General features: G+C 43.9%; 2 protein-coding genes across 2 annotated transcripts in view; both read left to right on the plus strand.

Moving 5' to 3' along the window:
* LOC144602506 (vacuolar protein sorting-associated protein 52 homolog) overlaps positions 1–7,501 on the plus strand; it is a 24,888-nt gene extending 17,387 nt beyond the window's left edge. The window contains exons 2-4 of the mRNA XM_078415636.1: positions 38–95; positions 1,759–1,892; positions 4,463–7,501. Coding sequence (XP_078271762.1) covers positions 38–95; positions 1,759–1,892; positions 4,463–4,546 — 276 coding nt within the window. The 3' untranslated portion in view covers positions 4,547–7,501. The remainder of the gene's footprint in view (positions 1–37; positions 96–1,758; positions 1,893–4,462) is intronic.
* Positions 1–13,746, plus strand: part of LOC144603045 (zinc-binding protein A33-like) — a 75,445-nt gene that overhangs the window by 36,342 nt on the left and 25,357 nt on the right. The gene's annotated exons all lie outside the window — the stretch shown is intronic.

The raw sequence follows: 13,746 nt of genomic DNA on the forward strand, positions 1-13,746 counted from the left end.
GTGCTGGGCTGTCGTTTGACCTTGTTCTCCTCTTCAGTATGAAGAAGTGGCCGACAAGGATGATCTGATGGGAGTGGAAGACACGGCCAAGAAAGATATCCTTTACGGCCACTCGGCCCATCGAGTCTACCCCGCCATTCAATCATGGCTGATCTATCTCTCCCTCCCAACCCCATTCTCCTGCCTTCTCCCCATAGCCCCTGACACCCGAACTAATCACGAAACCATAGAAACATAGAAAACAGGTGCAGGAGTAGGCCATTTGGCCCTTCGAGCCTGTACGCACCGCCATTCAATATGATCATGGCTGATCATCCAACTCAGTATCCCGTACCTGCCTTCTCTCCATACCCCCTGATCCCTTTAGCCACAAGGGCCACATCTAACTCCCTCTTAAATATAGCCGACGAACTGGCCTCAACTACTTCTGTGGCAGAGAATTCCACAGATTCACCACTCTCTGTGTGGAAAAAAAACGTTCTCATCTCGGTCCTAAAAGACTTCCCCCTTATCCTTAAACTGCGACCCCCTTGTTCTGGACTTCCCCAACATCGAGAACAATCTTCCTGCATCTAGCCTGTCCAACCCCTTAAGAATTTAGTAGGTTTCTATAAGATCCCCCCTCAATCTTCTAAATTCCAGCGAGTACAAGCCGAGTCTATCCAGTCTTTCTTCATATGAAAGTCCTGCCATCCCAGGAATCAATCTGGTGAACCTTCTCTGTACTCCCTCTATGGCAAGAATGTCTTTCCTCAGATTAGGAGACCAAAACTGTACACAGTACTCCAGGTGTGGTCTCACCAATGCCCTGTATAACTGCAGCAGAACCTCCCTGCTCCTATACTCAAATCCTCTTGCTATGAATGCTAACATACCATTCGCTTTCTTCACTGCCTGCTGCACCTGCATGCCTACTTTCAATGACTGGTGTACCACGACACCCAGGTCTCATTGCATCTTCCCTTCTCCTAATCGGCCACCATTCAGGTAATAGTCTGCTTTCCTGTTCCCATATCCCTTGATTCCGCTAGCCCCTAGAGCTCTATCTAACTCTCTTTTAAATTCATCCAGTGAATTGGCCTCCGCTGCCCTCTGTGGCACAGAATTCCACAAATTCACAACTCTCTGGGTAAAAAACTCACTGGGTTTTTTTAACCGTTTTAAACGGCCTCCCCTTTATTCTAAGGCTGTGTGGCCCCTGGTTCTGGACTCCCCCAACATTGGGAACATTTTCCCTGCATCTAGCTTGTCCAGTCCTTTTATAGTTTTATATGATCCCCCTCTCATCCTTCTAAACTCCAGTGAATACAAGCCCAGTCTTTCCAATCTTTCCTCATATGACAGTCCCGCCATCCCAGGGGATTAATCTGGTAAACCTACCCTGCACGCCCTCAATAGCAAGAATATCCTTCCTCAAATTAGGAGACCAAAACTGCACACAGTACTCCAGGTGCGGTCTCACTAGGGCCCGGTACAACTGCAGAAGGACCTCTTTGCTCCTATACTCAACTCCTCTTGTTATGAAGGCCAACATTCCATTGGCTTTCTTCACTGCCTGCTGTACCTGCATGCTTCCTTTCAGTCGAGACCCTTCATCTTCAGAAGAAGAACCGTCAGACCGGAAACACCGCCCATCCCACCGTCTCCAGTGAGGCTGCCTGCCCCGCAGTTACTCCCGCACTTTGTGCCTTACCTTCGGTTTACACGGGCGCCTGCAGTTCCTTTCCCCGCACAGTTGACCTTGACTCACCGCTCCACGATTCTTCTCCAAGCCTTCGCTGAAGAACAGGAACACCATCTTCACCTTGGGCAACCGTGGAAACGTGATCGCCTCGTCGGAGCTGGAAGCGCCCATCATCGTGCCCCACGCTGCTCAGAAGAACGACTCTCGGGTAAGTATGCCATCCCCCCCTTCCCCTTCCAACACCCCCCCCCCCCCCCCCCCCCCTCCCCACCACTGACCATTCCCCAAGGTCAGATCACCAGCACTCAGCAGGTCAGGCAGCGGCCGTGGTGAGATAAACGGTGGCGCAGCGGTAGAGTTGCTGCCTTTCAACGTACGACAGTTTCCGCCATTCCCGGGAATTAACCTAGTGAACCTACGCTGCACGCCCTCAATAGCATAGTACAAAACGGAAGTCATTGAAGAGACGAAGAGGGCGTGGGGTGTCTTGGACTGTTGGGCACTGCGGGTGGGGGTGGGGGGGGGATGGGGGGGTGAATGCGTCCTTGAAGAGAGAGAGAGGAGACACTAGTTCTGCTGTTCATGTCAACCCAACATCCCAATGTACTTCAGAATTAACAGCAAGCACCTATAATCCTTCCTTTGTCCCGCCCCCCTGACATCAGTCTGAAGAAGGGTCTCGGCCCGAAAGTTAGGAACAGGGGACGAACAACGAGATCTGGGTGTCCTAGTGCATCAGTCACTGAAAGGAAGCATGCAGGTACAGCAGGCAGTGAAGAAAGCCAATGGCATGTTGGCCTTCATAACGAGAGGAGTTGAGTATAGGAGCAAAGAGGTCCTTCTGCAGTTGTACAGGGCCCTAGTGAGACCGCACCTGGAGTACTGTGTGCAGTTTTGGCCTCCAAATTTGAGGAAGGATATTCTTGCTGTTGAGGGCGTGCAGCGTAGGTTCTCCAGGTTAATTCCCGGAATGGCGGGACTGCCGTATGTTGAAAGACTTGAGCGACTAGGCTTGTATACACTGGAATTTAGAAGGATGAGAGGGGATCTTATCGAAACGTATAAGATTATTAATGGATTGGACCAGGGGAGCCGGCACATCTATCCTCATCGCCGAGCGACTTCCTTGGCCGGCTGGATAAACAAGCAAAGATCTGGAACCAAGAGTGCCAGAAAATCAGTGGTGGAACTGTAATGAGTAAATATGACATTTAAGTGGAAGATTATATAACTAAATTAATTAAGACGGGGTTAAAATATAAAGGGGAAGTCCAGAACAAGGGGGGAAGTCCAGAACAAGGGGTCACAGCTTAAGGATAAGGGGGAAGTCTTTTAGGACCGAGATGAGACCGCACGGTGGCGCAGCGGTAGAGTTGCTGCTTTACAGCGAATGCAGCGACGGAGACTCAGGTTCGATCCCGACTACGGGTGCTGCACTGTAAGGAGTTTGTACGTTCTCCCCGTGACCTGCGTGGGTCTTCTCCGAGATCTTCGGTTTCCTCCCACACGCCAAAGACGTACAGGTATGTAGGTTAATTTACTGGGTAAAGGTAAAAATTGTCCCTAGTGTGTGTAGGATAGTGTTAATGTGCGGGGATCGCTGGGCGGTGCAGACTTGGTGGGCCGAAGGGCCTGTTTCCGCGCTGTATCTGAAATATGAAGGGAAAAAAAAATGTAATATGAGAAAGGTTTTTTTTCACACAGAGAGTGGTGAATCTGTGGAATTCTCTGCCACAGAAGGTAGTTGAGGCCGGTTCATTGGCTATATTTAAGAGGGAGTTAGATGTGGCCCTTGTGGCTAAAGGGATCAGGGGGTATGGAGAGAAGGCAGGTACGGGATACTGAGTTGGATGATCAGCCATGATCATATTGAATGGCGGTGCAGGCTCGAAGGGCCGAATGGCCTACTCCTGCACCTATTTGCTATGTTTCTAAAACACAGCAGAAAAGCCAATTACCACCTTTTTGGGCTGATTATCAATGAATGTGCGAATTTATTTCAAAAATGTTATTAGTGTACAGTGACTTATTCACACTATTTTGTAATGGCTGTTTTTACTTTGAAATGCACTAAAAGAGGCTCGAAACTTGTAATTTTGTTTTAGATTTTTTAGATTTGGAGATACAGCGCAGAAACAGGCCCTTCGGCCCACCGGGTCCGCGCCGCCCAGCGATCCCCGCACATTAACACTATCCTACACACACTAGAGACAATTTTTACATTTACCAAGCCAATTAACCTACGTACCTGTACGTCTTTGGAGTGTGGGAGGAAACCGAAGATCCCGGAGAAAACCCACGCAGGTCACGGGGAGAACGTACAAACCCCTTACAGTTGGCGCCCGTAGTCAGGATCGAACCTGTGTCTTCGGCGCTGCATTCGCTGTAAGGCAGCAAATCGACCGCTGCGCCACCGTGCACTGTGTAAATGTTCCAGTTTTTTGACCTCCGCTTTACGTCTCACGCAAGCGCTCGGCTCTTTTCCTCCATTTTGTTTTGACCTCCATTTTGTTTTTACCTCCATTTTGTTTTTACCTCCATTTTGTTTTTACCTCTATTTTGTTTTTACCTCCATTTCCTTTTTACCTCGCTCACGTGCCTGGATAAAGAGGTCTGGAGAGAGTCTGCGTGAGTCCAAGAAGCACTAGTCTAAAGAGGGGGTCTCGCCCCGAGACGCCAGGCATTCCTTCTCTCCGGAGATGCCTCCTATCCCACTGGGTTACTGCAGCATGTTGTGTCTGTCTCTCTGTGATGTGACGTTTTTCTCCTCCCTCCCAGTACCCCTGTTTCGCAGCCAGCACTACGCCCTCCTTGACAACAGCTGCCGCGAGTACCTCTTCCTCTGTGACTTCTTCATGGTGACCGGGAACTCTGCCCAAGATCTCTTCAACGCCATCATGGGCAAAACGCTCAGCATGTTCTTGGTAAGTTCAAGCCTGCTGGTGGATTTGGCCTTACGCTCAGAAAGGATCAGAGGGGATCTCTGGATGCTTTCAAGAGAGAGCTAGATAGAGCTCTTAAAGATAGCAGAGTCAGGGGGTAAGGGGAGAAGGCAGGAACGGGGTACTAGAAACATAGAAAATAGGTGCAGGAGTAGGCCATTCGGCCCTTCGAGCCTGTACGCACCGCCATTCAATATGATCATGGCTGATCATCCAACTCAGTATCCCGTACCTGCCTTCTCTCCACACCCCCTAATCCCTTTAGCCACAAGGGCCACATCTAACTCCCTCTTAAATATAGCCAATAAACTGGCCTCAACTACCTTCTGTGGCAGAGAATTCCACAAATTCACCACTCTGTGTGAAAAAAAACTTTCTCATCTCGGTCCTAAAAGACTTCCCCCTTATCCTTAAACTGTGTGACCCCTTGTTCTGGACTTCCCCAACACCGGGAACAATCTTCCTGCATCTAGCCTGTCCAACCCCTTAAGAATTTTGTAAGTTTCTATAAGATCCCCCCTCAATCTTCTAAATTCCAGTGAGTACAAGTGGAGTCTATCCAGTCTTTCTTCATATGAAAGTCCTGCCATCCCAGGGATCAATCTGGTGAACCTTCTCTGTACTCCCTCTGAGGCAAGAATGTCTTTCCTCAGATTAGGAGACCAAAACTGCACGCAATACTCCAGGTGCGGTCTCACCAATGGCCTGTACAGCTGCAGCAGAACCTCCCTGCTCCTATACTCAAATCCCCTCGCTATGAATGCCAACATACCATTCGCTTTCTTCACTGCCTGCTGCACCTGCATGCCTACTTTCAATGACTGGGGTGTAAGCTGCCCAAGCCAAATGTGAGGTGCTGTTTCCCTACGGCGTTCTACATTCTCCTTGACCTACTTGTCCATGGCAGCGACGTTGCGTTTGGTCATGATGGTCTTGAAGCGGAGGATGATGTGAATGGACAGGAAGACGGCGATACTGTCGTAGGAATCTGCAACGGAGGTGTCCATGTGTTTCTGAAAGGAAGGGGAATTACACACAGATCAGGGTCTTCCACGAACAAATAAAACTTCTCACTGACAATAGACAATAGGTGCAGGAGGAGGCCATTCGGCCCTTCGAGCCTGTACGCACCGCCATTCAATGTGATCATGGCTGATCATTCTCAATCAGTACCCCGTTCCTGCCTTCTCCCCGTACCCCCTGACGCCGCTATCCTTAAGAGCTCTATCCAGCTCTCTCTTGAATGCGTTCAGAGAATTGGCCTCCACTGCCTTCTGAGGCAGAGAATTCCACAGATTCACAACTCTCTGACTAAAAAAGTTTTTCCTCATCTCAGTTCTAAATGGCCGACCCTATTCTTAAACTGTGTGGCCCCTTGCTCTGGACTCCCCCAACATTGGGAACATGTTTCCTGCCTCTAACGTGTCCAACCCCTTAATAATCTTATACGTTTCGATAAGATCTCCTCTCATCCTTCTAAATTCCAGTGTATACAAGCCTAGTCGCTCCAGTCTTTCAACATATGACAGTCCCGCCATTCAGGGAATTAACCTAGTAAACCTACGCTGCACGCCCTCAATAGCAAGAATATCCTTCCTCAAATTTGGAGACCAAAACTGCACACAGTACTCCAGGTGCAGTCTCACTAGGACCCTGTACAACTGCAGAAGGACCTCTTTGCTCCTATACTCAACTCCTCTTGTTATGAAGGCCAACATTCCATTGGCTTTCTTCACTGACAAATCTCTGACTCCCTATATTTATTTAAGCTGCCGGATATTCCAAAATGCAGATTGTATTAGTTAAAGTTATGAATCCTACATAAATAAATATTTATTTAAGTTGCTGCATATTCCAAAATGCTGATTGTATTAGTTCAAGTAGCGCAGCGATAGAGTTGCTGCTTTACAGCGAATGCAGCGCCGGAGACTCAGGTTCGATCCTGACTACGGGAGCTGCACTGTAAGGAGTTTGTACGTTCTCCCCGTGACCTGCGTGGGTTTTCTCCGGGATCTTCGGTTTCCTCCCACACTCCAAAGACGTACAGGTATGTAGGTTAATTGGCTGGGTAAATGTAAAAATTGTCCCTAGTGGGTGTAGGATAGTGTTAATGTACGGGGATCGCTGGGCGGCACGGACTTGGAGGGCCGAAAAGGCCTGTTTCCGGCTGTATATATATGATATGATATGATATGATCATACATAAATGAATATTTTTGATAAAATATTTTTGATAAAACACAAGACTTGTTTATTCTTTATCCCATCTGCAATAAAACAGGCAAGTTTTTAAAAAATATCAATAAATACTTTTTTCAAGTAATAAATTAAAAAAAAACATTTTCTTTTCAACAACTCCATCCGACATTTCCAGAGGTCACACATTCAATGCAGATATTCATTTCCAGATTTACACAGAATCCCTTATTTGCAGTCTCTCTCTCTTACCTGTTCTTGTAGCTGTGATCGCTGCACCTTTCTCAGCTTCGCCCCCAGTCTAGTAGACACTCCAGCCGTTCCCATGAGGTTCTAGCACCAAGCTTGTGATCACCATCTCTTTTATCTGCCCCCTCCAACCTGAGGGACGAAACAGACATAACAGGCATCTCCCTGAACCAATAATACAAAGGACAGCTCAATGCACTGTGCTGCAAAAACCCAATAGGAACGATGCACTCAGAGTCAGTTTGCAAAATCATTCTGCAAGGTATCAATTTGAAGGAACACCTGGACCATTTGCCATCCTGCAGATCAGCCTGAGCCCAGACTGGCAGGTGTCAATCAAAGGGAAAGCCTGTGAAGTTCTGCAGACAAGGGCTGAGCAATACTGACAAATCCCTGACTCCCTATATTTATTTAAGTTGTTTAAGTATTCCAAAATGCAGATTGTATTAGATAAAGTTTTTGAATCCTACATTAAAAAATATTTTTGATAAAACACAAGACTTGTTTATTCTTTATCCCATCAGCAATAAAAAGGGGCAAGTTTTGTTTTAATATCAAAAAATACTTTTTTCAAGTAATAAGTATTTTTAAAACATTTTCTTTTCAACAAAATGCAGATTGTATTAGATAAAGTTAGCAATCCTACATAAATAAATATTTATTTAAGTTCCCACATATTCCAAAATGCAGATTGTATTAGTTAAAGTTAGGAATCCTACATAAATAAATATTTATTTAAGTTGCTGCATATTCCAAAATGCAGATTGTATTAGTTCAAGTTATGAATCCTACATAAATAAATATTTATTTAAGCTGCCACATAATCCAAAATGCAGATTGTATTAGTTAAAGTTAGGAATCCTACATAAATAAGTATTTATTTAAGTTGCTGCATATTCCAAAATGCTGATTGTATTAGATAAAGTTAGGAATCATACATAAATAAATATTTTTGATTAAATATTTTTGATAAAACACAAGACTTGTTTATTTTTTATCACATCAGCAATAAAACAGGCAAGTTTTTTTTTAATATCAAAAAATACTTTTTACAAGTAATAAATATTTTAAAAACATTTTCTTTTCAACAACTCCATCCGACATTTCCAGAGGTTACACATTAAATGCAGATATTCATTTCCAGATTTACACAGAATCCCTTATTTGGAGTCTCTCTCTCTTACCTGTTCTTGTAGCTGTGATCGCTGCACCTTTCTCAGCTTAGCCCCCAGTCTAGTAGACACTCCAGCCGTTCCCATGAGGATCTAGCACCAAGCTTGTGATCACCATCTCTTTTATCTGCCCCCTCCAACCTGAGGGACGAAACAGACATAACAGGCATCTCCCTGAGCCAATAATACAAAGGACAGCTCAATGCACTGTGCTGCAAAACCCCAATAGGAACGATGCACTCAGAGTCAGTTTGCAAAATCATTCTGGGACAAGGTATCAATTTGAAGGAACATGGGGAACACCTGGACCATTTGCCATCCTGCAGATCACCCTGAGCCCAGACTGGCAGGCACCATTCAAAGGGAAAGCCTGTGTAGTTCTGCAGACAAGGGCTGAGCAATACTGACAAATCTCTGATGCCCTATATTTATTTAAGTTGCTGCATATTCCAAAATGCAGATTGTATTAGTTAAAGTTATGAATCCTACATAAATAAATATTTTTGATAAAGCACTCAGAGTCAGTTTGCAAAATCATTCTGCAAGGTATCAATTTGAAGGAACACGGTGACCATTTGCCATCCTGCAGATCAGCCTGAGCCCAGACTGGCAGGTGTTTAAGTTGCCACATATTCCAAAATGAAGATTCTCTTAGATAAAGTTATGAATCCAACATAAATAAGTATATAATAAATATTTTAAAAACATTTTATTTTCAAAAACTCCATCCGACATTCCAAAATGCAGATTGTATTAGTTCAAGTTATGAATCCTACATAAATAAGTATTTATTCCCACATATTCCAAAATGCAGATTGTATTAGATAAAGTTATGAATCCTACATAAATAAATATTTATTTAAGTTCCCACATATTCCAAAATGCAGATTCTCTTAGATAAAGTTATCAATCCTACATAAATAAGTATTTATTTAAGTTCCCACATATTAAAAAAAAGGAAATTGTATTAGTTAAAGTTAGGAATCCTACATAAATAAATCTTTATTTAAGTTGCTGCATATTCCAAAATTCAGATTGTATTAGTTCAAGTTAGGAATCCTACATAAATAAATATTTATTTAAGTTCCCACATATTCCAAAATGCAGATTGTGTTAGTTAAAGTTAGGAATCCTACATAAATAAATATTTATTTAAGTTGCTGCATATTCCAAAATGTAGATTGTATTAGATAAAGTTATGAATCCTACATAAATAAATATGTATTTAAGTCGCTGCATATTCCAAAATGCAGACTGTATTAGTTCAAGTTAGGAATCCTACATAAATAAATATTTTTGATAAAATATTTTTGATAAAGCACAAGAATTGTTTATTCTTTATCACATCAGCAATAAAACAGGCAAGTTTTTGAAAAAATATCAAAAAAAACTTTTTTCAAATAATAATTATTTTTTTTAAAAAATCTTTTCAAAAACTCCATCCGACATTCCAAAATGCAGATTGTATTAGTTCAAGTTATGAATCCTACATAAATAAGTATTTATTTAAGTTCCCACATATTCCAAAATGCAGATTGTATTAGTTAAAGTTATGAATCCTACATAAATAAATATTTATTTAAGTTCCCACATATTCCAAAATGCAGATTCTCTTAGATAAAGTTATGAATCCTACATAAATAAGTATTTATTTAAGTTCCCACATATTAAAAAAAGGAAATTGTATTAGTTAAAGTTAGGAATCCTACATAAATAAATCTTTTTTTAAGTTCCCACATATTCCAAAATTCAGATTGTATTAGTTCAAGTTATGAATCCTACATAAATAAATCTTTTTTTAAGTTCCCACATATTCCAAAATGCAGATTGTATTAGTTCAAGTTAGGAATCCTACATAAATAAATATTTTTGATAAAATATTTTTGATAAAGCACAAGAATTGTTTATTCTTTATCCCATCAGCAATAAAACAGGCAAGTTTTTTTAAAAATATCAAAAAAAACATTTTTCAAATAATAAATATTTTAAAAACATTTTATTTTCAAAAACTCCATCCGACATTCCAAAATGCAGATTGTATTAGTTCAAGTTATGAATCCTACATAAATAAGTATTTATTCCCACAGATTCCAAAATGCAGATTGTATTAGATAAAGTTATGAATCCTACATAAATAAATATTTATTTAAGTTCCCACATATTCCAAAATGCAGATTGTATTAGTTAAAGTTAGGAATCCTACATAAATAAATCTTTATTTAAGTTGCTGCATATTCCAGCTCTCTCTTGAAATCATCCAACAAACTGGCCTCCACTGCCTTCTGAGGCAGAGAATTCCACACCTTCACCACCCTCTGACTGGAAAAGTTCTTCCTCATCTCCGTTCTAAATGGCCGACCCCTTATTCTTAAACTGTGGCCCCTTGTTCTGGACACTACATTGCACGGAACTAAGTGAACTATTTAAAACTATTTATAAATTAAAGCTCGTAGCTTTTTGAGTTTGTTTGTGCTCTCTCTCTCTCTCTCTCTCTCTCTCTCTAGAGAGAGAGAGAGAGAGAGAGACAGAGAGAGAGAGAGAGAGAGAGACAGAGAGAGAGAGAGAGAGAGAGAGAGAGAGAGAGAAAGAAAGAAAGAAAGAAAGAAAGAAAAGGGGGAGAAAGAGGAGGGAGAGAGAGAGTGTCACGCACGCACAAACAAACTCAAAACATTTATGTAGGTTTAGTTGTGATTTATTGACTTCTGTCGTTTGAATGTAGCACGTCCCTGCTCAACATTTATATTCAGTTCCGCACCATGGAGATAAAGAATGTAGATACAAGACAGGAGATGTTGGTTTACATTGAACACACAGCAGGTCACGAGAGATTCATGGAATCTACAAACCGAATTAACCATTCCACATCGACGTAAACTTTATTACTGCAGGTCCGTGACTATTAACATACACAGCGGTGGGACAATTGCTGTCTGTCATCTATATCAACGAATTGATTCAGATGGTGCAAGGAATGATTACTAACTTTACAAATAAAATTTAAGGCAGGTGGGATGGTAGATTGCCAAGATGCATATTAAGAATGACGTTGGGATTTTGATCAGCTGGGGAAGTGGGCGGTGTAATAGCGTGCGGCATTTAGTTTGGATATCTGTGAAGTTTGGGCACGATGTCTTTCATTTGTTACGGTATTAAGTGCAGATGTTCGGGCGTTACATCACAGTTTACAAGACGTTGGTGAGGCCACGCTTGTTTGCAGTTCCCTTGCCGTCGACTTGATGTCGCCATTACTCTACATGATTACAATCGAGCCACCCAGATAGATGGAGAGAAACTGAGGGAGAGGTGCAGTGAGAGTGAGAGGGGAGGGAAGGGGTAAGGGGTGAAAGGTTGACAGAGGCAGACAGAGGCGCAGAGAGAGAGAGAGAGAGAATAGAGAGGGTAGGAGAGAGAGTCACAGTTCAAAGAGAGGACCGCAGTAAGGATGGAGGGAGAGAGAAAGGATGGAGGGAGAGAGAAAGGGAGGAGGGAAAGAGAAAGGGAGGAGGGAGAGAGAAAGGGAGGAGGGAGAGAGAAATGGAGGAGGGAGAGAGAAATGAAGGAGGGAGAGAGAAAGGGAGGAGGGAGATGTGCCGCATCATTCGCTGTTTTATTTGGGTTTGAGGACCATTCTGAAGCCACAATGTTTCTGTTCTCTGAGTGTCGTGAGTCTTTGGGTCGTTCCTGCTCAGAGGTGACGAAGGCAGAGAATGTTATTGTCCCGGCGCAAAATCAGACCCACTGCAGGCAAGCAAGGTGTGAATGGTTACCGGCCTCGCCGGGAGTGTGGGGGGTGAGGTTGGCAGTCAGTTAAGCCGCGATCACATTGAGCGGTCAAGCGGAGTGGAGGGGCCACTTTAGTGCGAGGTGATCTGTTGAACCAAATCATCAAAGTGTGGACGAACGTTGCCCAGTTCACCTTCAAACTGGGCACCAGAAGCCCTGAGAGGGTCCCTGGAATTTGGGATTGCCTTAGTGAGTGAAGCGGATTGAAGGAAATCAGACAAACAACATGAGGCGGAGAGTTGGAGCTGATGGAGTTTGAAACAATATCCCCTTTGCTGGAATAATGCCGCTCCCAATTTCCATCCCTCAGTATCGCCACAATTCCCAGTCGCCACAACTCCCACACAAGAGATTAGTGTTCAAAATTAGAACACATGGAATTGGGGATACAGTGTTTACATGGATAGAGAACTGGTTGGCAGACAGGAAGCAAAGTGTACAAATAAATGGGTACTTTTCAGAATGGCAGGCAGTGACTAGTGGGGTGCCGCAGGGCTCAGTGCTGCGACCCCAGTTATTTACAATATATATTAACATTTAGACGTGGCAATTAAATATAACATCTCTAAGTTTGCCGATGACACAAAGTTTGGTGGGACTGTGAGTTGCGAGGAGGATGCTATCAGGCTGCAGGGTTACTTGAACAGGTTGGGTGAGTGGGCAGATGCATGACAGATGCAGTATAATTTCATAAATGTGAGGTTATCCACTTTGGTGGCAAGAACAGGAAGGCAGATTGTTATCTGAATGGTGTCAGATTAGGAGAAGGGGAAGTGCAACGAGACCTGGGTGTGCTTGTACATCAGTCACTGAAGATAAGCATGCAGGTACAGCAGGCAGTGATGAAAGGCAATGGTATGTTGGCCTTCATTGCGAGAGGATTTGAATTTAGGAGCAAGGAGTTAAGACTGCAGTTGTACAGGGCCCTGTATCCACCTTTATCCACCTATCACTCTCCAGGTTTTGTCCTGCCCCTCCTCTCTTCCAACCTCAACCCCCCCCCCCCCCACTCCTTTCAGTGTGAAGATGGGTCCCGACCCGAAACGTCACCTATCCATGTTCTCCACAGATGCTGCCTGACTCGCTGAGTTACTCCAGCACTCTGTGAAACGTCACCTGTCCATGTTCTCCACAGATGCTGCCTGACCCGCTGAGTTACTCCAGCACTCTGTGAAACGTCACCTATCCATGTTCTCCAAAGACTCGAAGGGCCGAGTGGCCTACTCCTGCAACCTATTTTCTATGTTTCTATGCACGTTCTCCTTGTGACCGCGTGGCATTTCTCCGGGTGCTCCGCCCCCCCCCCACACACACCCCAGAGACGTGTGGATTAATCGCCCACCTGTAAATGTCCCCCCATGTCACCTATCCATGTTCTCCACAGATGCTGCCTGACCCGCTGAGTTACTCCAGCACTCTGTGAAACGTCACCTATCCATGTTCTCCACAGATGCTGCCTGACCCGCTGAGTTACTCCAGCACTCTGTGTGTCTTTTTCCTTTTGTAAAACCAGTATCCACGGATCCTTGTCTGCTGTTTGAAGAGATCTCTGTACCGTGACGCGGAGACGCGGAGAGAACTCAAACACGGGTTATTTTTTAAAGACTTTATTAAACGTCAAGTTAAAGGTGAAGAGTTACAAACGTGAGCGGAGCCACAGCGGGTGATGTGCGCGCCAGCGGGTCGCAGACTGGAGCCTGCGATGTTGTAATGAGGTGTT

Source organism: Rhinoraja longicauda, chromosome 19, assembly GCF_053455715.1.
Source record: "Rhinoraja longicauda isolate Sanriku21f chromosome 19, sRhiLon1.1, whole genome shotgun sequence".
NCBI lineage: Eukaryota > Metazoa > Chordata > Chondrichthyes > Rajiformes > Arhynchobatidae > Rhinoraja > Rhinoraja longicauda.